The sequence below is a fragment of the Motacilla alba genome, chromosome 6 (assembly GCF_015832195.1).
Source record: "Motacilla alba alba isolate MOTALB_02 chromosome 6, Motacilla_alba_V1.0_pri, whole genome shotgun sequence".
Taxonomy (NCBI): Eukaryota; Metazoa; Chordata; class Aves; order Passeriformes; family Motacillidae; genus Motacilla; species Motacilla alba.
The window spans coordinates 14,855,576-14,882,847 of NC_052021.1; the positions used below are offsets into that span (position 1 = coordinate 14,855,576).

The window sequence follows — 27,272 nt, forward strand, 5'->3', positions numbered from 1 at the left end:
TCTCCTGAAGTTGTCTATAACTAACTTGATATTATCTACTTTGTATTTTGTAGGCACTACAATTATTACAGCTGTGGCATATTTTATTATACAGAAGTTTATTTGCATCTCCTATAGGTACCATTTTTGATAAAAACTTATGGGATCTGAAAAATTAAGTTACAGTAAATTTATCACCACCTAACATGACACCAAAAGCATCTACTACAATTTAGAAGTTACTGAGCATTGTGCTGAAAGGCACATAGAGAATCACTCTGTTTTCCCCAATTTGAAACAGAGTTAAAAACAGTGCTTAAACCTATATCAAACTTTTATCTGACTAGATTCTCAGAAACATCTAAAGAAATAAAAACCAAGAGAAACTTACAACATTCGTTGCTTTAATTTATTTTTCGGTCGTCCAATAGGTTTTGCATATCGTCTCCTTATTTGCGCAGCCTTCTCATGAAGCAGCTTTCTCCCTTTCTTCTTTGGTCTACAGACCTGGCAAATCCACATCCCTATATAAAGGAAAAAGAGTTTAGTTGTACACAGTTTATCTAATCTGTACTGCAGGTGTGTACCGAGATACATACCAGGTATATACATAGTCAGCAAATTATCTCTTGAACAGGACAGAAGCAAGGGAAAGTGGACAAAAAAAAGTGATCCACCTCAATCTATTCTCTGAAATTTTTAAAAGTGAAACGCTCATGGAAAGGGGGATACAAGAGGCAACAAGAATCACATAAAAGATTATGAGCAATTAGGTTCCAAGAAGAATTTCTGTTCTAGCTTATCCGTTCTTATACTACCTAGATCTTTCTCCAGACAGAATTAAGACAGGGTAAAAAATTTACATGTGTATTACAAAGCCACTAGGGTAGAGCATGCTAAATATACTACTTCACACCTATGGTATATTTGTTTTACTACACAACTTGAATTTAGCATCCTTTTAACATTAGATAGCCAAACATTTATTGTAGATAAGGCTGGGGACTGGGAGGGGAGGAACAAAGTCTTTAATGTAACTTTAAGATTAAATAGGGAAAGCCATAAAGATGTAAGAGCAAAAGTGTGAGGTGCTATAGGTAAGAAATCTAGAGATTAGAGAACCTGAAGACACATGCATTTTGTTTTGTCTGCTTGTTTTTCCAATTACTCCTACACAAGGCAGGAAGAAGAGTCTCTTCTACATGTTCCAAGAGCTTTGTCAGTGTATATACTCAAAGCATTTAAACAGCCTTTCTAAAATTTCACCTTCAATAAATGGGGCAACAACTCATTACACAGTGAATACATCTGGTGAGCTACAGGTAGACCTTTATTAGTTTCCTGAGGAAAAAAACCCTTCATTTAATGACAAGTAAAACTTCCTTTGATATGAATGAAATCGCACTATTTATCATTGAAAAGAAAAACTAAAATAGCACGCTCAACAGGTTTTGGTCAATTAATACAAGCCTGCAAATGAAAGTACTTTAATGGAGAGGATTTTTTAGATCACCTTTTGGCATTCGGGATAGTGGCGGGTCACAGCACTCCATGTGGAACCCTCTATCACAGGAGTCGCAAAAAAGCATGTTATCCTGGGGGGGGCAGGGAGGAGGGGGTGGAGAAAAGGAAAAAGGAAAAAAAAAGACTTAATACAGCATTGCTTGAAGTTGTACATCAATTACTTGCATTTGGACATGTGCTAATTATAAAGCTACTATAAAAAAAGAGAAGCCAAGTAACACTGAACAAGTCTAACTTACTGCATTTTTGCCTTGGATCCTACATGCACTGCAGGTCTTGCATTCAATGCACTGCCACCTCAACGCCTTCACATTTGTTGTTAACTCAGGACAGAATTTCAAACATGATGGATGTCCTAAAAAATACCAAAATGTTGTTGAGAGGTTGAGATTTAAGATTGGTTAAATTGATTCTGAAGTTCAGCAGGATGTAACCAGCACCACCAGAACCCGGCAAGTACCATCTGCTTTCAGAATTCTGCAACACATTATTTAGCTCATCTGCTTCATACAAATATACAGAATAATTGTCATGAAACTCATTCACAAAGACAGGTAGAAAACTGACTTTTACTGTAACTGACCCCACTGAATGGTCTACATAAGCACCGAAAACTGAACTTGTTATTTTCACTAGGTTATTTCCATAGCATATGAAACTGTCATTGGTTCTGAAAAAAGTATATTTATAAACTTGACCATATTCCCCTTTCACAGCAGTGCAAAATAAACAGAGGAAATCTTCAGATAAAATTGCATTAGTTATTTTTCTAACTATACTAAGTATCTAGTAGAGAAACTGAAGAGCCAAACTAAATGCATTTTTTATTTCAACCAATTACTTAACTACACACAAAGAACAATTTCAGAGTAATAAAAACAGAAAAAAATTAACCTGGCAAATGGCATAAGGAAAACATATTGCAATTACAAGGTTTAAAATTGAGGGGCTGGGTGTGGAGTATTGAACTACCACCTCCCACAAAACACACAAATTCCTCGGCAGGACCACCCTCTTTTCACAGCAGTCTTGAAGGCCTGCAGGACTTTTCCAATTAATAGAAGATACCAGGCAACTGAACACATCCAACACCTGAGGCAATACTGGCAGTGATTTTTTTCATGTCTTCAACAACCTCGGAGCGTAGCCCTAATCCAGACAAGATAAAAGCACTGCTATATAGGAAGGGATAAGCATTCCCAGGGCAACACTTTATGATAGTATTATATTCAGAGATTATCTATCATGAACATAAACACAGAAGTTGTCAGAGAGAGAAGAATCCCTGATGCCATGCTGCACTTAGACGTGGCACACATCAAAGGCGCTTTCCTCTCACTGTCAGAGCTGGAATGAGTGCTTTCTTCTAGGTAATGCTGCAGTTACAGTCATTCAGACTTTCTCCATCGACTGTCTCTCAGTCCAGGATTGAGCGAAAACACCACAAATAAAAATACAATCTAATCTATGAGCATTTGCTATTTTTGTCTAATGGACTGGCATGAATGGCAAAGACTGGTGGAATGCAAAAGCCACCTGAATAAGTGACAATTTCAGATTTTACTTCCTTTTGTTCTATTTATCAAAGGCTTAAACCACTTTATTGCTAAACTTTGAAAGATAACTTGAATTGTGCATTTTCTCAAAATAAAATGCAGAGATATCTCTATTAGGAAGGAGCAATCAATAATAAATTCAAAGAGTAGTTTCAGAAAAATTTTGAAAAAGCATAACCATTTGATTCTTTGCATACAGTTTAAGTTATACTAACATTGTTTGGGTTAAAATTGAGTATGCACTTTCAAGAATGTGACAAATATAACAGCAGAGATGAGTTCAATGAGATACTGTCCCCTTCAATGAAACCCCCTAGAGAGGCTGATATTAGTAATCAATATCACATAAAGACTTATTTTATCAACTATGACTTAACAACCCTAATAACACATTAAAGTGTAGTCATAAATCAATCACTTCCATGTAAGTGTTTTTAATTCCAGTTATCTACCCTGCACAGAAGTGATTTATTTCAAGGAGCAAGTAAGTTGCAGTTCAAACTGTTGATTTTAATTTTGTTTTACATAAATAACTGTGATGTATAAACATATGGGACATCCATTCTCACTGGTAGGTAACCACTGCTTGAACAAATTAAGTGTAACTGTGTTACTTTTTATCTCTTTTTTACCAAAGGAACATTTCCCATTCAAGCAATAACAGTTTAATACATTTCTGTAATAGCTAGATTTTATTATCAGACAAAAATCCAAGAAAAATATTCCACAGGTATTAAACGTGCCTGCAATCCCAAATCCTTGAGCTACAAGTAACTAGAACTGGAAGGGTGCAAACAGGAACCATCACTATGAATTTGCCATATTTTTTTCACCATCTTTTCTAGCTATGCACTAGCAGAGACATCCCAGGAACTTTTAGATTTCAAAATACCATATGGTATGGTTCTTTAATAGCTGATAATACTTAAACTATTCATTTTAGACACAAATTGACAGAGTGCAAATATAACAGTAACATGCATAGGGTAATGCCTACCAGACATTAAGTAATAACCAACAAGTTTCAATTTTAAAAGGAAATGTTTCACTACATTCATAGCAATTATACAGATTTTGTAGTTGAACAGATTTCCATAGTCAGTTGAAGTTACAGTGCCCTTTGCTGATTTTACAGCTAGCTTTCTTTTTAAATTGGAGAGCTGAAGGAAAGCATGTTTTGGACTCCCAAATTTGCAGTATTTCAGTTCTAACTAATCTAAACTGAAATTACAAACATACTCTCTTCTCCATATCCAGAAGCTGATAAAACTCCAAGAGGTTTCTAACACTAGTTTGAAGTGTTTAAACTGGTAATTTCTCTTGGCTCCACCACATGACTTTATCTTAAAACTCAGCAGCATAATTTTTTCATGTATCAAACAAGTTTACCAGGTTACTGGAAATTCAGACCTTTGCAAGCTGGAAAATTTCACCAGGAATGCATACAGGCCTACTTTAAAATGAAACACTTCAAAATTCGTTCACCCATGTTAGATACGGTTAAGATTTGTGATACACTGACGTGGCAGAAATAGGTGAGACCAGGAAGTCAAAAGTGAGGGTCTCATTCCTTTGTGATTGAAGGCAATTTCTTAAACTTGCCCACTTTTGTGTCTTCCTCACGAAGCTGAGCCTGTTTTATTCATGAAAGGATTTGATGAAAAAGCTAATCTTTTAAAAGAACAAGCATTAGATCAGTGACTACAATTAAACACAGTGCTAAATTAGTTATGCTAATATCTCCAGTTATTTTTAACTTAAACACAAATGCTGGGAACTACTGTGTAAGATAATTCACAAAAAAAAACCCAAACTAAAAACAAAACAAAACAAAAAAAATAACCAACAAAAACCTCAACTTGTGTCTGATAATCTTTTAGGTAGAAAGTGTTGTTATTATTAAGGGAAACTTTAGCTATGACCAGAGATGGTCAGTGCACCTGTCTTGAGGATGTACCAGTTTTTTCTACCTGCAGGTTTCTTAGCAGTACATTTTATCCAACTAACCCAATATCCTTATACAGACAGCAATAATTAAGACAATTTCTATATTCCATTATTACTAAAACATACCCTAAATCTCACTTAGAAAGCGATCTCTGCCCAGTTCTTTCCAAATATTGTCTGTCCCTATTCCTTCTGACCCGAGTCCAGCATCTCTGTTGCTCTGCTTTCCAGCCTTCTCTACCCATCTTGGATCAGTAACCCTCTTGCCTCCCCCAGGATAACATATAATTTGAAAGGAGAATACCCATAGGTATTCTACTTTTTGCTATTTTTTCCCTTTTAAAAAACATTATAATTCTGCAGTCACTCAATTTTTCCCTCCTCATTCTACAACTTAAAACCCTTATAAAAATCTGTCAGCAGCAATTATCTTTAATTGCTTCTGCACATCTTGTTTGCAAAAATAGAAGCAGAGTTTGATTCCAGTTCTCAAGTTTATTGATTTTTCAAAATCAAGAGATAGGGGAAAAGGAGAGAAAAAACTACAAAACCAAACCAAAACCAAGAGGAACTATGTCTGCTTCTGTAATGGGATTTGTTTTCTCCCATCTGACATCCCTCATCTTACTTCTTGAGAAAACCCTCTGTGCCAACTGACATGGCAGTGCACTTCATTTCTACTACTCAAATATTTTTCCTCCTAAATACCACAAAAATGTGCACCTAGTTTCTGCTTGCAGAATGCAGAAGCACAACCTGAAAAGACAAAAGCAACTTGACACAAAAACAAAAAGGGAAAACAGACGTGCCAGTAGTGGGCACTGCAATTTAATCTCTGATCAACTGAACAATTTGCTTGCTGTGCACAACATGCAATTTCTTTTCTATTTGTTAGATGGAAAGACCAGCTTTGAGATACACTGCAATGTGCAAAATTACAAAGACAATTACAATAAAACTCCACTTGAGTGAAGTTTTGTTATTTATAAATTGCACTGAAATTGGTTTTTATTTTAGTTAGGCATCGGTAGCTGCGGTTTAACCATCCAGCAAACTGACTGGCAGTCTCACCATTTCATTTCTAATATCAAATACATCTGAGGAACTAATTAAAGATAATTTAGTCTTAATGAGGCAGAGAGAATGTATCGGTGTTAATTCAAATAGAAGCTGATCCATGAAAGTCAAGACTTCCAGTTCTAAAGTGTCTTAAGACCCACCAGGGAATTATTACACAATAGAAGAGTAGCTGATTTCTAAGCTCACCTGACAAATGTAAACTCTGTGCACCAAAGTCTAACCAAGTATTAATTTTGCAAATATCACAAAACAGATTTGAAAATAGAGGAGACCTGTAACCTATAAACCACTAAAGGAAGACAATTGATATTTATGAGGTTTGCTATTGCATACTGGGTTAAAAAAGCAATTTTCTTATTTCAGAGTATAATAACTGGCTAAAATATATTAAAAAACATACTGGCTAAAATACAAAGCAACTATCAGGGTGACAACTGAGAAGCAGACAATCAATAACATATCGTGATTAAATGAAAACATGTTTTCATCCACAGTGTTTTATTTTTACTCAAGTACTGATGTAGCCTGACCTGAGAACTGCCATAGCTACCGTCAGCATACCTACAAAACGATGATACTCAGGGACTCCAGAGGCACAGAATCACAGAATATCCAGGAAGGGACCTGCAAGGATCATCAAGTCCAACTCCTGGCCCTTCACAGGGCATCCCCAAGAGTCACACCATGAGCCTTGAGAGCAATGTCCAAATGCATCTTGAGCTTTGTTAGCCTTGGTGCCCTGGGGAGCCTGTTCTAGTGCACAACCATTTTTTGGATGAAGAAGCTTTTTCCAAGCTTTCCCTGACACAAGTTCAGGCTGTTGCCTCGGGCCCCAGCACTGGTCACCACAGAGAAGAGAAGCACCTGCTTTAGCAACAGCCACAGTCTGCAAGAGCTGCTGCAACACACAGGAGTAAGGTACATGCAATCAGCAGTGTCATTATCTTGTGCCTGACAAGTAACCAGCTGTCCATCTCATGTGGTATGTTACCTAAAATATTATTCTAAATCCCTCTTGAGTAACACAGTAATTTCATAAAAAATGAACTGGATACACAAGATTGTAGCCGTCTTTGCTGCTGCACTAGTCTTTATTACTATGATTATTCCTCAGCTTCTGAAATGTTGCAAATCTATGCAAGCAAAATTCTTGATCATCATTTAATGTCACAAAGCAAAACTGAGTTTTAAGAGCCAGCAGAGATCCCAAACAATAACTGAATTATTGTATTGGAAAAGTGTGTTTTCCACCCTCTTAATTTTCTCAGCAGATCTATACTTTGACATAAAACATGAATTCAGACCTCTCACTTGTAATTATCCTAATTATAAAGATGACAAAATTCTAGTTTAAAAAAACCAAACAAAACCAAAACTGACAAACAAACCAAGAAAACAAGAACAAATTCTTCTGTCTCCCTGGTTTTACCTCTTGATCTATGTTTGTTCAAAGAGAGGATAAGGTTCACAGGTTTAAAATATTTTTTAAAAGACATACTAAAACATTAACATTTCTAGTATTTTTAAATTCAGCCAACTTACCACTGCTGCCACAATCTGCACAAGACAAGAGCTCTTCTGGCTTTTTTTCACGATTTGATTCTTTCGTTCCCAAGCAAAAGCTACATATTGGGATGGGATCAGCTCGCGGCTAGATTTAAAAATAAACAGACAGTTAGCTAACAAAAAAAACCCCAAACCAAAACCCACCAGCCTCCAAGGCTTTTACTTGGTATTTTGCTATAGTACATACTAATTGGTAAGGCAAATGTCCACTTTACTAACTTTGTTACAAAGTTTTCATCTTAACATACTTCATAAACTTCAAGATGGCCCATAATAAGTCACCCTGTATATTAATCCATGTAAATGTCTCCAATACAAGAGCAATGTTAACAAAACCAAGTTCTAATTTTAACTTGGAACACTATTCTTGCACACAATTGCAAATCCAGAACACAATTGCTTGTTCTTCAAATGCAACAGTGCTCAAAGATCAAGATGTAAACTAGTTTTTATTACAGACAAATATAGTTCCTTTGCTCAAGACAAAAACTCAAATTCAAGACATACTTTATTACTTGGAAATTCAATACAACTCATACCTTCCTCTGAAACTACCATTTTAGGGTAAAAGCACTGGATTTAACAGATCAAGAGTTATCCATTCCAGTCTGATGAATCCCATCAGCTTTGACAGATATTCATAATAAAAACCATGCAAATCTTTCAATGTCTAGAAGCAATACACAGAACTCCCTAGAGAATTACTTCAGAATTGATACAAATTTACTTCCCATCTTCTTTATCAATGACATAACAAACAGAGAATACTTATTATATAGTTTCTGCATTACATTTTGGAGCTTTAAAGAAAACACTAACCTGCAACACCCAAAATATTAATGTATTAAAGACTACATGGAAGTATCTGTAAATAGGTCTGTAACAAATAAAATTATATGCAACTATTTCTCCCAAATGGGATAGTCAAATAATAGAGTACCTTCTAGCAGAGAGTATCACAGTAACTCAGATTAAAATGGTTTCTTTCGTGAATTCACAGCTTCCAGATTCAAGTAGGCAATGCTGTTAGTTTAACATATCAAAGCAATCATTTATTTGTTTTACCTTCATTTTCCATTTCCTCTTTATGCTACAATACTTTGAAAGCTGGCAGGCTATCTTCACTTGACCTATAAATCTGTATTCCATTACAGATCTGGGAAGTGGGGAATGCTTGTTTTTAAGGGTATTCTTGTGAAAAAAATTAGTTCCATGGTGATATGCCCTTATATCTCAACACAATAGAACACAGAAATACTGAAACTACTTTTATGTTATTAAGCTTTATGATCATTTTAAGTCAAGCAGCATGAAGAATGCTGCCAGACACCAGGAAAGTAAGTTTGTCCCAGCCATAGAAGAGGAGCACACATAAACATACTTCCATATAAACATACCCCGAGGCACCATACTTTTTCTGAAAACTTAGTCCTCAGCAGGTCTGCTCACTGTTCAACTCTTCACAATCCAATTACTGAAATATTGACATACTTGTATACCCCAAAGAATATACATGAAAGACAAACGGAGCTGAACTTTTCATAAGTAAGGAGATGTGTGCTCTCTTCCATCATGTGCAAAAGGGAACTACTGTACCTTCCATATAACCAATAGGAACAAACGTCATCTGCAGTCTTTTGTCTTACTGAGGTCTCCATTATGGATTATATGGTTAGCTGAAATGCAAAATTGCTACTTGGATAAAAACAACTGTTTAAGTTATAAAACAGCTTTCAAAAATGGTCGTGCTTCTAAAAAGAAGCATTATTGGTGTTGTCAGTTTTAGAAGGGTGACACCGAACGAGATCCGTAGTTCTATAGGTGGAAAGGGTTATACCAACTATTTGCAGGACTTTTCACTTGATAAAAACAATGTATATATAAATAAAATGAGAAAGAATTAATTAGTTAACTATTCTTGCCATTCAGATATAATTTGACAGATCTTTCCCATAATTTTGCTTTCATTAGACATGTCACTGGAGCAAAATGATACTAACAAAAAACCCAAAATACGTAAACTAGGCTAATAATCAGCAGCAGAAAAAGGGTCCAAAGCTACTCAAACAGATTTTGCAGCATTGTTTGGACATTTCTTAACTGCTACTTAAAGCTTAATGCAAATAATTTTAAAAGACAGATTATTCTTTTAGCGAAATCCAGTAAAAATCTCCTCTTGGCAGCCATACCATTCTGTTTCCCTTCAATGTAACAGTGCTTTAGCCATTTCAAAAAGGCTTGTGCTGATAAATAATTTACAAAGCTTCACATATCATTCAAATCCACGTCCACAATCTCATCTATCTCTCCAAGATATTTTTTTTTTTGCTCTAGGAAAAGACATGGCCATTAGCCAACATTCATTTACTTCCCTATTTCAAACATGACCCCACCCCATCCCCCCCCTTTTTTTTTCTGAAGGTAAAATAAAGGACAAAGGTTGTTGGCAGTTCAGGGCTACAAAGACTGATGTTCCCATACCAAAACTAATCACAAAGAGCTTGCAAATCCTATCACCTCATATACAAGTTTCCAAGAAGCTTAGAGGGTCCAGTATATTCTTTGAAGCCATTTACATTTTTACATTCATAACTGTATTACAGGGTCTGTTCTCTCAGCTACTGGAAGTTACAAACACGCACACACACTCCTGTCAGCACAGTAAACAAGACATCATTTCAATTTGCTTTAGCTTGCACAGTCGAAGCAAGCCTGAATCCATACTGGTAGTACTAGTTCTGCCTCACAACTATCTCGGTTAGCATCAGCTAAGGGCGTTTGGGGTTAATTTTGGGGGGGGGGCTGGTACAATTTTTTAGCTGTTGATTAACAGCAGCAGAATGTCATCCAAACAGCAATGCACCTCCTACCTTAATCAAAGGGAACTCTAAGACAAATTAATCTATTTTTCTAATCTTCTAAAATATAGCCATCACATATCTTTTGAAAAACAATGATTAGTCTTCAGGAAGGTTAATTCCATTTCATCTCTTACAGAATGAGTTCTATTCAACTCGGTTATTCAACACTGCCGTATTTTGTACCAGATGAGCCACTAATACTTTTGTCTTAATATTTAACATTAATATTTGTGTTACAAAAGCTTTAGGAGTATAGTGTCTGCTCTGTCTCACAAGGGAAGTCTGAATAACTCTTACCCGGTAACATACTATTGCTTCAACAGAACTAATAAGCTGAGAATTTTTAATCCTTTTAATTCTGTGAATAAGGTAAATGACAACTTGCAAAACAATTCAGTTTGCTAGGTTACTAGAAAATGAACATTCAAATTCAACAGACTGCCTTGTTCTAATAACTGTATTCCCAACTGCAGTAAGAGCAAATTTACAAAAAATTCATCCCTTTTGCCAACATGCATTCAGAAATTGAAGCTGCACGAAGAGCAGTCAGGAAACTGGATTTTAAAAAAACTAAGATAGACACACCATGGAGCAATAACAGACCATCAACTCAGCACCTGTGAACAGGCTGGGTTTTTATTTTACTTTCCAAGTAGAAATTGAATCATACTTATTTAAGCATCACACATTCAACTGCCATAATCAATCAATCCCTCAAAGCATCATACATACAACAACTGCAGTCCATCAATCCTCTAAAACCATGTACTGTATGACAATATTGTATCACCAAAAACCACCACCAAAATCCAATTTTACAATATTTATAATTTCAAAATTACTCCAAACAATAACTGATTGTGATTATTCTAACACTTGAAACAGTTTGCACTAAAAATACATTAATGTGTGTACACTAAATTTTGTTTATAGCTTCATTATTTCAGTCACTAAATAACACAAGAATAAAAACCATGTTTAATAAAAGTTTGTGCTAAAGAATAAAAATTAAAAATATTTGTTTACTGCCTTCAATAAGTGCTCTGTAATTGATCCAACTGAAAAAAGCCACCCCAGAGCCCCCAGAAAACCCCAAAGCATTTTAACTATTTGACATAGTTTACACATTCTGAAACATTAAGGACCCACTATCCTTACTGCTCACAGTCTTTACATACTCTGCATTCTGACTGGTCCACAAAAAAATAAAGAATCATAGAATGGTTTAGGTTAGAAAGAACAAAAATCTAATTCCAACTGCCCTGCCATGGGCAAGGACACCTTTCATATCATCACTAATTCAGAAATAACAACATAGTGCCAGTATTTAGCTAAACTAGTGCAGTGTCCATGCTTAAGCAAAGACTTAGAAGTCATTTATGCAACCAGTAAATTATTTTGTTTATTTTAATGACTCACAGCTATCTATTCTGAGAAACTAACAGGCTTTGCCCCTGTACAAAATCAATCCTTGGTAAAAATTCAGCTGGACTTCTATTAACTTCTGCCAGAACTTGACCCAGAACTAAGGCCCAAAACAATTTTTTTCCTATGTAGTTTGTGTGCTTGTGGAATTTATGTTTATTTGATTATATTTATAGTTACCATTAAATTCTTAAAGCATTTAGTATGTTCTAACATCCCACTCCCAAAGAAGTCACATTAGGTCCTGAAAAGTTTTATTTTACTTTATTTTTGAGTATGCAAAGTTACCCAAAACTATAAATCCCACTCAAAGCAAGCAGATTCCTATTTGCATTACTATAGCACTCTGAGGTTTTAAACAGATTGTCTGGAAACTGTTAGGCATTAGCTGTGTACACACAATTACAGTCTTAAGTGCTATCTCATTAAGTGTTATGCACACATTAAAAGAAATTAAAAGTTTCACACACACTCCCAAGAAATTTTACTAGCAAACCAAAACTCTCAACTGTTTCCATTTGCAACTGCCTCTCCATGCCTTTTCAGAGCCACCTCAACATCATCTGACTACCTGCCAGAAAACGCATCCTCATGCGTGATACCCAAACATTAGATCTGTTATCCTATGAACAGAAACAGCACGTAAGTAATTACAGGGTTACCAGGAGAGAGGGGCTAATTTTACTGAAAAGTGAAGCTGCCATGACCTTCAATACTGATCCACTATCCTGGTCCCAGCCTACTTCCAGCCTTAGGAAGGACAGAAGCAGCAAGCTGGCTTTCTCAGAATACCTACATTTTCACAAAGTACCTTCCAGGGCTATCTGCACGATTTTTTTTCTTTTTTTGTTTTTACCATGGTTTGAAAAAAAGAAGTCTCTGAACATTAAATACTGCCAGAAGTATCTCTAAATACTGTCTTTTAAAATATTAATACTGAAAAGCAAAAGCTTTATCAGCAACAGGTACTGATTTTTGTCTCATCTACTGAAGCAGCTGCTCTTGGTCCCAGGCAAGACAAGGTTCTGTGAGCACTTTTCAGCTGCAATCCCTTTCCTGCATCCATTCTGTGTGTGTACAAACAGTTTACTTTCCACATCTGAAAAAGAAAATCATCATGTTTCAGGAACTATAAGTTACACTAAATTCCGAATTTTTAAAACAACTTGCTAACTATCCAGTAGTTCCCATATTAGTCCTACAGGCCTGCAAAGCATGGCAAACAATACACATTACCTCAAATCATGGTAAACACATTCTGACAGGCAGAAGTGTGGAAAAATGACACCTGCTACAAACCTTAATGTAGCAGTTATGCATTCAAAGAGCACAAAGCAAAGGCCAGTACAAGGGCAGTTCCAAAAAGAGAGGACTGACCAGGCTGTGAACTTTCTTTATTACACTTTTAAATCAACTAACTGCATAAATGGTGTGTATTGAGAAAAAGCTACAAACTGAAACTTCTCTTCTCCCCAAAGATTATCATCACTGCTAGAATGCAGATTTGTGCGCCTTGCTTTTGTAAAAAACTCACTTCCTTACTACGGAGTGGCTTTGTGGCTTTCTCTGCTCACAGCTTCCTCCTGTACTTTGAAAGGATATCTCTCTAAGAGCATTATGATATACAAGGTAACCATCAGAGATACCTAGAACTATGCAAAAAGAGTAAATTTAAAACCCTTCCTGTCCTCCTGGATTCACACATCCCAAAGCCATCTAACTGCAAGAGTAATACTAGATTAGCTTAGACTTAATTAGCTGTGCATAAACCAACCTGCATTCATGTTTCATTTGTAGTTTATATCCATGGAAAATATTAAAATTTCACTTTCTGTTGAAAAACCACCACCCAAAGCAAGCACAGAAAACATCTAGAGAAAGGTGCAAACCAGCAGCTCAAAAAATAAAGCTAAGTGTCCTGGTCCTCTGGAGGCTCAGCTTTCATTTTCAGAATGAATATAAAGAAACAGAATGAATATAAAGGCTCCACACTTACAGAAGGGAGGTTTTCCAACTATAGTCCAGATTTAACAGACACACAGAATTACTGAAGTCAATCTAAAAACAACCCTTGGATATGTGTAGGCTCTGCTACTGTTTCTGTCAACAATCTCGGATACTTTACTTATTTAAACTGCATCCCTTCTGTGATTTTGCATTAATTTCTATGTGCCACGGTTTAATCCCAGCTGGCAACTAAGATCCACACAGCTGCTCACTCATTACCCCCACATGGGGATAGGGAGAGAATCAGATTGATGCACTAGTGCCCACGGGCAGGCAGGTGTTCAGCCATTGCCAGGAGAACAGGGCCTCTTCACATGTAATGGTTACTTGGGAATACAAACACCATCAACCCTGTGTTGGTGTACCCCGCTGCCTTCTTGCTCCCACTGTATACACTGAACATAACGTTTTGCGGTATGGAACATCTCTTTGGTCAGCTGGGATCAGCTGCCCTGCCTAGATAACCTCCAGGGTTCTTGAGTGTACCTATGTCTTAGGTGTCAAGAAAAGGGAACTGAGTTATCTTTTTGTAAAGTCTAACTCAGAGGTAAAGTGCATTATATGTATCTGTAATCCTGCTCATCACAATGTCTCCTTTATCTCAGTTTCTTCATATGCTTTGAGACTTCCAAACATGGTATCCACTGCTTTTTGTCACATGTATATACAGTTGTTCAAATGGGATTGCATTTTCCAACTCCAAATTTTATCTTTTACTGCACTGCAACTAGAATGAAGTAGGTGATGCACGTAACCACAAGGTAAGCTGTGGTGCAATTCAGAAACCATGATCCCGTGGCCATATCAACTTTTATATTCTTTGGGGAAACATATTGTTTTTACACAGATTAAATAAACTTCAGTATGAAAAGCACATGCTTCATTGCTATGATATTATGTTTACTCAGATGTTTGTATATATGCATATTTTTATCCATAACTTATTACCAAAGTCATCTTACATAAATGCGTATAATGTTTGCAGTGTGGCACAGGATAATTATTAGTTGTCTTGATGCTAATTGCTCAGGGAAAATGTTTAATTGCATATTAAATTGATCATATGCATATTTTATCTAGTTTACTCTTTGGGGCAAATTTACTGTCAGCACAATCTAGATTTGAACAGCAGTACACTAAATACAGAAGCAGGGCTTTTTGAAACTGGGCTACTGTTTGAAATGTAATTCTAAATAAAATAAGCAGAGCCCTGTTCTACTCCAAGATGAAGTAGGTGAATTTCTGCACAAAGTCAAGACACATCCTGCCTAGTTGCCTCATATAAGGGAAAAATATTAGGACCAAAGCAAAATTATTACAACCACAAACTCCAGAACCTGGTATGGGATTACAAAAGAACTCTTTTTTAGATTTCTTCCACTGACATGCTTAGGAAAATAGAAGCTTTAAAAAGAGAGCACATACATTTCGGTTTTGTTAAATACATTTTGGGTTTTTTAAACAAAAAACCACTTAGCTTTAACTCACACATATAACTTGACATCCCTTCTGCTCAATTATTTCAAAAGCAAATGCAGTACACATTACATCACTCTAAATAACACAGCCACTTCTCTGACCAAGGCCCAAGTAGTAGAAAAATGACATGGCTAAATCCATATTCTTACAGGGAACAAGAGGCAGCAGCTCGGCCATTGACCATTTGGTTTTTAGTCACTGGTTTCTAACTAGTAAAAAACACCGGCACTAGGATACTTCTCTACCAGGTGAGCTGCAGAGTAATACAAGTCATGAAAATCTACTTATTTTTCTGTTTATTCTTTTAGAAATGAAGTCATTCCTGGTTTCCTTTCCGAAGCAAGAGGATGTGGACAAACAGCTGATTAAATGCGAACAGCTTCTTTTTTTTTCCCCTGACAGGAACTGAACTTTATTCTTGAGAGCAGAAAAGCAGTTTATTCAACAGCCAAGACACTGAAATCACTTGCAGGAATTTACCTTTAAAGCCATTGCCCAAGACACAAAGCCATTGAAAATCTGCCAGCTCTGTAAAGTACATACACAGTGCATTTTACACAAGACTTGGGAGAGCAGCCGTTTTTCGCTTGATCGTGTGCTGAAATCCATGGCAGAGGATAATAAAGATGAATAGGCACGGTAACCCTGTACCCCAAGGAGTTACCTAAGAGGCTGGCACTTTTAATAAATGACAGAGATTGCTTTGTCAGTCTCTGCTGCTTCTGATGTATAGATCATGTTCAATAGTGACATGCTATCAAGAAATCACAACTCCCCAAATCAAAAAGCATCATTTTAATTTCATCATTAAAAACTCACATCATTGTAGGTCATTTTACAAATAGAGTAAAATAATCTCCCTTAGACTATAATAAAGCACTAACTAGCCATGTGATGTAAACCAGAGCTTGAACAGCTCAGAACAAAGCCAGTAAACATTTCACAGAAGACCAGTCTTTCTTAGAAAGGCCTTCAAGTAGGCCTATTATATAAAATTAAATGAAAGTCTCTTGAAGGAAAGAGGCTTAAAATTTGCCTTAAGTATTACATTTAAGCTGGGGGACTAGAGGGGAGGAGGGGAAATTTAAAAAAAAATTATTGCAGCAACTTGTATTGCATGGGTTTTAGAAACAAATCCAGTGAGGCTCTCAAGCACTGGTTCCAATTTATCTTCTACACTATTTCCAAGTTTTAAAGTCTGTGAAGCCCATGAAGCCATTCTCTGTCCTACCAATAATATTAAATTGCCATGTTACTCAAGGAAAACATACAAATTCCAGCATCAGCATTTGTGCATAAGGACACAAAAAAGGACAGGAGCAAGGTCATAACAAAGTTCATTAAGCCAGCAGCTTGTTGACTGTAATCTCATGAGGGATTTTTAAGCAGTGCTTCAAAGGTAGCTATGCTCTACTTCAAAACCAGCAATGGCCTACAGAAGGTGATAAGCAACTTCAACAAAAAGGCAAAACCAAAGTAAAGAATGAATTAAGAAATTATGACTTAGCAAATCCATCTAAGAGCACTCTTGGACCATACCCAAGTTTGAAATTGAAGTCTTCTAGAATCAACCTCCTTTCATCTCTGACAGGAAACAGCTCCTGTTTGCTTCCATCCAGTAAAAGAACTAACCAATGAAATAACCTGTACCTACAGCATCATCCACAGTTAAGGCCCTGGCCATTAAAGTAAAACTCTCACTAGTAATACTCTAACTACTTCTACTGCAAATTTTCTTGTGCAGTAGAACTGCAAAAACACTTTTCATCTAATTCCAAATGAGTGCAGAGCATGGTTGGGACAAGATATAATGACACTCTCATTAAAACACATTGCAGGAATCCACCTCATGACAAAATTTTCTGTGCAAAGATGTTTCCCTTGCCTCTTCCTTCACACACAGGAGAAAATACAGTATCTCAACAGAAATGGACAAGCTGCATGACAAGAGCTACCCTGTATAAAGCACTGAAAAGTCTTTAGGACTGGGTTAGCCTGTAAGACCAAGAGACAAGTCAACAACTCAGTTATATATTTCACTTTTTCAGCTTGTGCATGCACTATTCAGCTGCTTTAGCATCAACAGATAAGTACAACAAAAATCTGATCATTGCAATGAAACCTGCAATTCCTATCCCTACAGAGTACATATCTCAGGCTCCCATATAGGCTCGTATGAGCAAAGTGGCTCCCTTAAGCACTCTGAAACACCAGCAGATCGTGGATCCAGAGGCACAACCAGAAGATTGACTATACCACTGTTTCTTAATAGTCTAAACAAAATTATTATTTACATGTCTTGTCTGTTTGTGCCTTAACTTTGCAGTATTTACAACTAAGCACCATAAAAAAGAAGGTTGCCAACTTAGTGAAAACAAGAAGTTATATATGGTATTTTTAACTGCAAAGCTGGTTTAAATGAGTAATTACTTTTAGGATGGGCACAGTATCTCCTTGAAATTTCCAAAAAGCAAGGACTTGTGAAATTGCACTTGAGTGATGAAAATCAGAAGTTTCAAAGAGGACAAAGTTTTGAAAACTACTTATCTAAAATATGATCACTTCAGTAACAGGTTTGTAAGATGTCTCTATAGCCCAAACCACAGAAGACACCTTTTCTCTCTATTTTGATGCTTAAATAAAATCTAGATGTGTTCATTACTAGCAAGAAATCTTAACATACAAATCAACATCTGAAAGGTTCAATACATATACCTTTGAATTTTCAGATTATGACCTAACTCCACCGGGATGCCTTGGGGTTTTTTTTTCGTGGAGGGGAAGCTAAGAGAAAGCCCTGCAGTATAAATAATAGAGAAAGTTCCCTCCAGTCTTCTCAAATTCTGCTTGAGATCTTGACTCCACTGCCATGAGAGCTGTGCCATTCATGCCCATACAGTTCAGAACTAACATATCATTACCTCATTTTTTAACTTCCAGCAAATTTTCTTTGAGTATGCCATTTAAAGGGTGCTCAGTTTTAAGCAAACAACTATAAATTTTACAATTTGGGAAAAAAGGAATATCTGCAGCCCAAACTTGTTTCCTTAAAAAAAAAAAATTAGGTTCACATTAAGTGACCAATAAAAAAGACATACATTTCATGTTCCAAATGTAAACAGGTGATGTATAGAATAGTTAATACAAAGCACTCTGAAGTTCCTTGATCTGACCAGAGTGCCTTCTACCCCTGCCAAATAAATAAAAAATATGATCTAGTTATTCCACACACACTAAAATAGTTTTGTGATAGGCTAATTAATCATGAACATAACTTTTCAGACATTACATAATTTCACAGACTTGCTTGTAGCTCCTGCCAACAAAAACAACAGTTTGAATGAGAAATAAATCTACACTTGAATAAATCTACACTTGACAGTGACAAAACATGACGACAGTAGGAAAAAGAGGGGGGAAAGGAAGGGGAAAGTATTAATATGGCACAACCCCCCTGTATAACTTTATTACTCAAAACATAGCAAAGCTTGAAAGCCAAAATACATGAATCAAGAAACTGAAACTAACTTCTCACTCTAATCTTTGTTACTTCTTTAAAATTACAGACTATTTCTGGAAATTATGTTTGATAAAACCTGAGAAACAAACCTAAATCACACAACTTATTTTGGGATCTGGAACCTCATTGTAATAGCCGTGGGTTCATTTCTTGTTTGGGACACATCTAGAAGCACTCAGACCAAGCACAGATCACTTTCATATTTCAAAACAGTCTCAGATCTACATTTTCAACCTGCCAATAAATTAATACTTGATTACCTCAAACTACATATTAAAGAAAGTCAGATATAAAGAAAAGTAAAAATCAATTTTTCTTGCGAATGTACTTTTAATCTCCCTTCTAGGCCCCTTTCATGACAAATTCAACCCCAAATGGCCAAGGCACTCTAACTGATACAGTAAGACTATACAGGCAGACAGAAGTGTTAATTTAGGAAGTCAGGAATTTCTATTGTTACGAAAAAGGCTCTCAAAAGGTCCCTCCCTAACCTGTATATCAGTGACAGCCCACACAATCTGCAGATTTATATTCCTTTTAATTGTATCATTGCAATTCAATGATTGAGTATTCATATGAGAACAATTATAAGTTTGACAGTTATTTACTGAAGTAAACTTCATTGTTCAAAGAGTGTTGGAAAAGACTGATGAGAACTAATATCTTGGTTACATATCATGCCCCTTACCACACTAAAAACAAGGCGAAGAACATCTCTGTATCATAAACCACCAGAAGAGAAAACAGCAGCTGTAAGCAAAAGCTGCTGATATTACTGTGATTCCGTGAGTGTCTCCTAACATCATCTCTTTTCCAGAAGCTCAGGAGAAAGAAGTAGCACTGTAACATGATGAAAACATCAACTTGACTTATGAGATCTTCCATGCACTGACAACACTCTCCTTCACAGTAACTACCCACAGGTACACAAGGAAGTAAAGTATTTTTTACTTTTTTTTTTTTTGCATTTTATCTTCTTCAGGAGGAAGGGCATTACAAGAGTATTTTTCTACAATTTAAGACTTCTGTTTCCTGGGAGAAAGGATGCCCCCGCCCATAATCATAGTTAATTGTGCAGTACAGTCACCACAGTAACGGCAGTACAGCACTGCTTTCTAGGAAAAAATCAACACTTTCACTAAGACATCTGCCTTACTCATGGGAATTTGCAGAATCGTAGAATGGTTTGGGTTGGTAGGGACCTTAAAGATCATCTAGCTCCAACCTCCTGCCACTGGGGAGGGGGCGCATGTCTTTCACTAGACCACCTTGCTCAAAGCCACATTCAACCTGATCTTGAAAACTCACAGGGATGGGACATCCCCAGCTTCACTGGGCAACCTGTTTCAGTTCTTCACCACCCTCACAGTAAAGAATTTCTTCCTAGTATCTAATCTAAACCTTACTCTAACCATTTCAGTTGAACCTGCTCTTAAACCCTTTCAATTCAGAGTCATTACCCCTTGTCCTATCACTACACATACTTGCATAAAGCCCTTCCCGTAGGCCCTTTCAGGTACTGGAAGGTGCTACACATTCTCCCTGGAGCCTTCTCTTCTGCAGGTGCAACAAGCCCACCTCTCTCCTCCTGTCTTCAAAGGAGAGATGCTCCAGCCTGCTGAGCATCTTCATGGTCTGCTGACCAGCATCCTCTAGAGGATCTGCACTGCTTGAGGGGAAAGGTGGAATGAAAGTATAATGGAACACTGAAGTCACCAGCTGAGGGAAAGGGTATTCTCCATACAAACCTACACACACTCCTGGAAACCTTAAGATGAATGACTTTTCCCCAGAACACCTCTGCTGAATCTTCTCTGGACTCACCATAAAGGGAGATAAATTCAGTGTAAAAACACAAATTGATGTCAAGTCAGACAACAGGGAAACAGAGCAAATCAATATCAGAGTCCTGAACACTGACAAGGATGGCGGTTCAATAATCTCTGGGCAGCCTCTTGATTTTCTCAAGCATAAATCCTTGTATCAACCATCACAACCACATTCTCTAAAAGCCTAAAATCTCTGAAGCCAAACAGAAGTAAAAGTCACAACCTACCAGCAGACAAATCACAGTAGTACCACCTGACAGCGTTGCATAAGATGTTAGAGCCATGTTGCAACTTTTGTTTATACAGAGGCATAAATCTCTTACTGCATTAGTTAATCCCACACATTCCCCCACTTGAAATTTATTTCCACTACAATTCTGAACAACATACTGGGACAATTTTACAGCTTTCCTAAGTCACATTTAATTGAAAGCATCTCCATAAAGCTACAAACAGCTGCTAGAATAATAATTCAGTGAAGACCTTCAGTTTCTGTTTTGGATCTGTAATTTTCCTCCTTTCACACTGTCTCTGGATAGCTGATTAAAGCATCACCATTTAGGAAAAAACTCAAACCTTAAGGACAGTTCTTTGCTCTTCCCACAACATTTAAATACCACTGAAGAAAACCCTTCACTTGGGAGCTCTGGCCCTATCCCTTGGAACTGAGGCTGAACATGCAAGCTGGGTCTTCAGTTCTGCACAGAGTCACTGTGTCAAAGTCAGCGTAGACATGTATCCCCCAAGTGACAGGAGGGGAAAAAGGAGAGAAGCCTACAGCACACTTGTCATCAAAAGGTGTCAGCTCAGAGAAAGTAACATAATAAATTAATACTAATTCATTCTCAACAGTGGTTCCATCAAGAACATTTCAGCTTAAAGACCAAGTTTACAGAGACATGGAATCTTCTTCCCACCCCAAACTCCCAAGTACACTGGAGACAAAAGTGAGAGGACTGTGCAGCAACTGTTGAAGTTCCTGGGACATGTGCAATATAAAGCAATTTAAAAGTGATTGTTAGTCTTCATTCCATGCTCTGACTTAACAGTTACACAACATGTACTCACCTATACTCTGCTCAGAGATTACATCCAGTATAACTTCTCTGAAAGAACTTCACTATTTGCCCCAGATATCTGGTTAGTATTTTAAAGTAATCGTAGAGCAGTTCTACTGTTAAGACAACACACACACCAACTAATACACTATTCACAATTTTAGACTATACAACCTTGTTTTACCTCAAAAAAAATTTAACAACTTTTCAAACTGACCCACTCAGCTCTATGAGGAAGAATTTAAGGAGATGCCTTCATATTATTTCCGTTTGAGAAGTGATCACCTGGCAACCAAATCCTTTAACTTACTTGTAATGCTTATTAGGTACATAAAAACGGTATAGACTGTGTAGTACAAAGAAAAAAATTTTAACTTTTTTTTCAAGCGACGGAGGGCCAGGGAAGACACCAGAAATGCCAAATTTCTCTTTTGACCACAGTAGGGGGAAAAGGGAATTTTCCAGTGTCCTGAAAATATGGTTCCAGGCCCCAAAACCATCCAGCATTTGTCTCCTACAGCGACCAATCTCTGCATACCTAGTTTACGTGGACAAAAGTACTCAAGCTGATCTTATGTCACTTGAGAAAGTGAAGTAAGTAATGCTAGAAATAGCATTTCTGCATACTAATAAATGTGTACAATAATTTTAAGCCCATTAAGCATTTTTGAAAACACATTTGTCCTTGAAACTACCTTTTAAAACAGTATGCAGCTCTAATGTGCACCTCTCCATTGCATGAAAGGACCCTCTGAAAATACTGGGTAATAAAAAAGGGTTTGTCTATACATTTGCATTACAATGTAAATGTAATGTTATGTGTTAAAGTGCATCTCTATTTCATTCTAAATACTCTACCCATTGCCCCTCTAGGAAGGAAAACCATAAGAAAGAATTTAAAGAACTGCAGTCTTGTGTGTAGTTTTCTGCTTCCTGAACAGTTTTTAAACCTAATCCCTGGTAATTCTTCAGTTGTAGCTCTGCAAAAGGAACAGCATGGCAGAGCTGCAAACTCTTACCACTGCCATCTAAGTAATTTAACCACAAATCAAAAGTTACAATATTTAATGATGCTAGAAATAAAACAGCTGAATAACTTCTGTGAATGTCCAGGCTAAAATTATACCAAATTGATCCAATGTAACGGTCCCCTAAATTCCCCAACTACATACAACAAAATATACCATTTGGGAAAAAAAACAGGTTTATACCAGATTAGCATGGAGGCAGGAGAAAGGGAAAATGTGTATTTCACACAGGTGCATACACTTGAATTCTGCATGTAAGGCAAAGGAGGCAACTGCAACCAGGTTCTGTTGCAACGTCATTACAATTTTGATACCGAGGACAACTACAGCCAAGCACTTAAATTGATTTGCCACTTCAAGTTTCTCAATTAAGTACATAATCATCTGATCACAAGATGTATAAAGCAAGACTGAAGGTAAACATAAGACAAGATCATTCATGCTTCAGTAGTAAATTTAAGGTTAATGACAAGGTGGCAGAAGAAGTTTCTCTGTCAACATTAACTTTCCTGAAAGACTATTACACCCCATAGCTAAGATAAAAGAGCAGTAGAGAAATATACCAAGAAGAAAAAGGGAAATTAATAATGTTTTGTAGAACAGAAATAATACTGAAACCACTTCTGCTTCCATAAGCTTAGTATTATTACCTCTAATTAACATGACCTGCCCAAAGCTATAATGCTGAAAATCCAAGACTGCAATGCTCTTGTAGGGCAGAGTTTGGACTTGTTATCTCCTGAAGCAACCCTTATTCCCAAATCAACAACAATGGTGCATATACAGAGAAGGAGGATGAATTTTGGCATTTCCTAAAATCTGACCTGCACACTGCTCTGCCAATATGATTTCTCAAACTAAGTTATAGTTGCTGTATACATCTGAAGAAGGCTCTGCAGACCACACTGAACAAAGCAATTGAGATCTCCACACAGGATCTTTGCATGATGCCTTCCTCAATGTGTGTGCCACTGTAATTTTACAGAGCAGAAAATAAGTGCAAGAAAAAAAGCCCCTTAACCCTGGTACCACAACCCTAAAAACTGGTGAGACATAGTGGTAACAAGGATTTAAGAGCTCACTGCTGCAAACACAACCTTTTGAGATGCTGTCACCCCTGAAGCCTAAGTCATATTGGACCCCAGGCTGAGCAGGCACCAGAACGCATAGCCAGGAACAGGGAGGTGCTGCCATTCTCAACTACTGATCCCAAAACATTGGCTAAGCAATACACAGTGGCATTTATAATAATGACTGGGGAAAAAGACCCTTCCACCCTATATTCAAGATGCCTTTCTCATTCCTGAAGGAAGCTGCATAAGAAGAACCCATATGAAAGTAAAATATTTGAGTGCAAAAATCAAAGCAGACTCAAATCCCAGAAAATATTTACGCCAGCACTGCCATGTCATTCATCCATATTAGCCTGATAATATCTGAGAATTAGGAGACCAAGTGTTAGGAGATCCAGCTCAAAACTAATACTCCACCCCACAATCACCCAAGAGTCTTCATTTTAGGAAGCAAAAGAAAAAAGAAGTAAATAAGTTAGCTTTCCAAAGAAAAAGTGACATGATACAGATAGCTTTGGATGTAACACGAGAATGAGATGGGACCTAAACACAAACTGACTTTCGCTCCAAAACATGTAATTTCAGAGCAGCTCAGTGCCAAACATAACCACCAATCAGACACCAAAAAACTGCAAGAGAAATGCCCCAACCCTCCACCAGTGAAAACATCAGCATTACTTCCAGTGCCCAGACTAGAGAGGAGCAGTGAACAGGGATTTGGGAAATTAGAGAGACGAGACGTAACTCATTTTACAGCTGTTTACATCTGTTGTACAGAAAGATCTGGTTCATATTTATTAGCTGCATTTAATTTACTGTAGATCTAAATAATAAAACATCAAAATTTTTTGAGTTTTATTAGCCTATTATTAGTTACACAAGGAAACCAGTATTGGATTCCCCCCATGCCACCTCCCACCAGCAATACTCCACTTGATACTCATTCATCTCCAGGATTATCATATAACTACCAGTTTAAAGCTGGATCAATGTTTTTTCACTTCACTGAACAATCTAATCAATAGCAACAAGGACATTCTGCTGTCAAAAGCAAGCTGCTGCTCGTGCTGCTAGTCCCCCCTGGGCTTGGTGTTACAGAACTATGTTAGATAGATCCGAGCATGCAGCACTCAATGTGACACTGATCGCTCTGTAGGCACTGAGCGAGCTATTGGTACCAAGCATACAGCTAAATCAACACAGCTAATTGCTGGCACCTTTCGAAAATAAAGCTGCAGTCATGACAAACAGGTTGTAAAATTATTTGCACCTCCTACTGAGGAAACTAACCCAGTCTGATTACCAGTTTAATTACCTATGTATGTATGTATTGATTTTTTAGGAAGGCAAATTAAATGGAGAAGTTTGCAACAAAATAATTCAAAGGCATTTCTCTAATCTACATATGCAAATCTATGTATGTAAGTCTACATATGTAAATAGTACAAATGTACTAGATATGTAAATTTTAAACATTTTCATCCCAACCACTGGAAAGCATACTACTCTTACTACAAGTCTACAACTTCTGGAGAGCCTGCAAATCAAAATCCCACTGTGCGCTTCTCAGGCGAGAATAATGTTTTGTACTTATATTACACGAGATCTAAGAGGATGTGGGCAGTTGTATATACAAGAGATTCCAGTTTAATCTCTTACAAATACTTGCCAAACAGTGCAACCAAAGCAAAACCCACTCACTGGGCTGTCTATTTTGTATTCAGTCTGTCTGTAGCAACAACAACAGCAAAAAACTCCACACAAAAATACAAGGGTAAATGGGCTTAAATTTGACTCCACAGTCATCTTATTAAATAAAACTAAGCAATTCTTAGCTGTATTGCATCTTTCATTAAGGTACACAAACAGATAAAATGTAACCAGTTTTGTGCAATGGGAACAAGATGGGAGAGAAGAGGTCAGAAAGATCAGAAACATCACACCAAAGAAATGAAAGCATTGTTCCTCATTATGTCTGGCTATCTTGGCAAGCAAATTGCACAGAACATGTAGATCCTGCTTTTGAACGAGATGGTGAAATCTGTTTCTGTTGCTATAAAAGCAGAAAAACAACACTCAACATTTCTCTCTCTATTTTAGCTATGAAACAGCTCTTAAACCCATGAGATTTTGAAAGTACTTAGTTTCACGCTAAGAAACATTAACTTAACCTAGAATCTTGGACATTTATGAATAGTTCATTCCTCAGCACAACACATCTAGTGAAATTGGCTTCTGACTGGATTACCTATCTTCACTACCTCCTCAGCTCCAACTTCTCAAAATATATCTCTTGTGCTCACACTTAGAACCCCAATATTCTTCCTCCTTGCTATTTACCCTAGATCTCCATCTTACCAAGAAGGAACATGTGCCACATATAATCCAGTATCATATATTAATTCTTTATCTGGCTACTACTTCTACTATTATGTAGATGAAGATAGAGCTGTCCTCCCTCCTCTTTCAGCAGTAATGCTTCAAAAGACATCTACTTGCTACTCTCAATTTTCATAAAACCTACTTGTCATTTTATCATTTTTGCTTGAGTAGAAGTTAACTGTGTGATCTGGCCATTAAGCTCAACTTTACTGAGGGAAGATGGGCCAAGTACATCTGACTGACACTGACTGCAGCTGCAAAGTAACTACAACTGCTTTTTTTTTTTTTTTTTTTTTTTTTTTTTTTTTTTACATGTAGGAAAGCAGAAAATAAATCAGCAAGCAGATATCCTTAACAAATGTACCAAACGTACCACTTTCCCCCTCAGTGGAATTGTTGCTCCAATGCCACTACTACTTCTATATAGTGGGCCAGACTCAGCTAAAGCATCTCTACCCATTCCAGCACTGTGTGTCCAAGACAGATGTATTTCAGAATAAACTAACACTGCTGAAAGAAGCATAAAAACTAGATACTTTCCATCCATAAAAATCCTGTCAATCTGCCACAACCCTGAAATTACAGGTTTTTTTCCTCCTGCTTATGGGAAAAACGAGGTGGTGGTTCATCACATTCAAATCAAGTAAGTCTCTGTGCTATTAGCAAAATTAGTTGCTACCTCTTGGGTCCTAGAAGCAGCCACATGTGTCCTCAAGAGTCAAGCAGCAATTAACAGACAGTTACCTGTAAGGTCTCAGGTCCTACCAAGAAAATGAGACAACAGAAGAAAACTGTCAGCTTGCTACGGTATCACTGCAATAGGCCTGGGAAATGTATATTTAGCACATACAGCAAGTACAGCACATGGAGTTTCCTCAAGTGTGTTTCTCAGGTGGCTTCAGATACATTCTAGGAAATCAAACTAGGAATTACTATGTTAAAGGGCATTACCTTCACA

General features: G+C 37.0%; 1 protein-coding gene across 15 annotated transcripts in view; it reads right to left on the reverse strand.

Moving 5' to 3' along the window:
- KAT6B (lysine acetyltransferase 6B) overlaps positions 1-27,272 on the reverse strand; it is a 108,647-nt gene that overhangs the window by 49,042 nt on the left and 32,333 nt on the right. For all 15 annotated transcript variants that reach the window (XM_038141506.1, XM_038141514.1, XM_038141505.1 and 12 more), the window contains 4 exons: positions 7,629-7,737; positions 1,743-1,858; positions 1,493-1,574; positions 371-503 (listed from right to left, as the gene is read on the reverse strand). In XM_038141506.1, the coding sequence (XP_037997434.1) occupies positions 371-503; positions 1,493-1,574; positions 1,743-1,858; positions 7,629-7,737 (440 nt within the window). The remainder of the gene's footprint in view (positions 1-370; positions 504-1,492; positions 1,575-1,742; positions 1,859-7,628; positions 7,738-27,272) is intronic.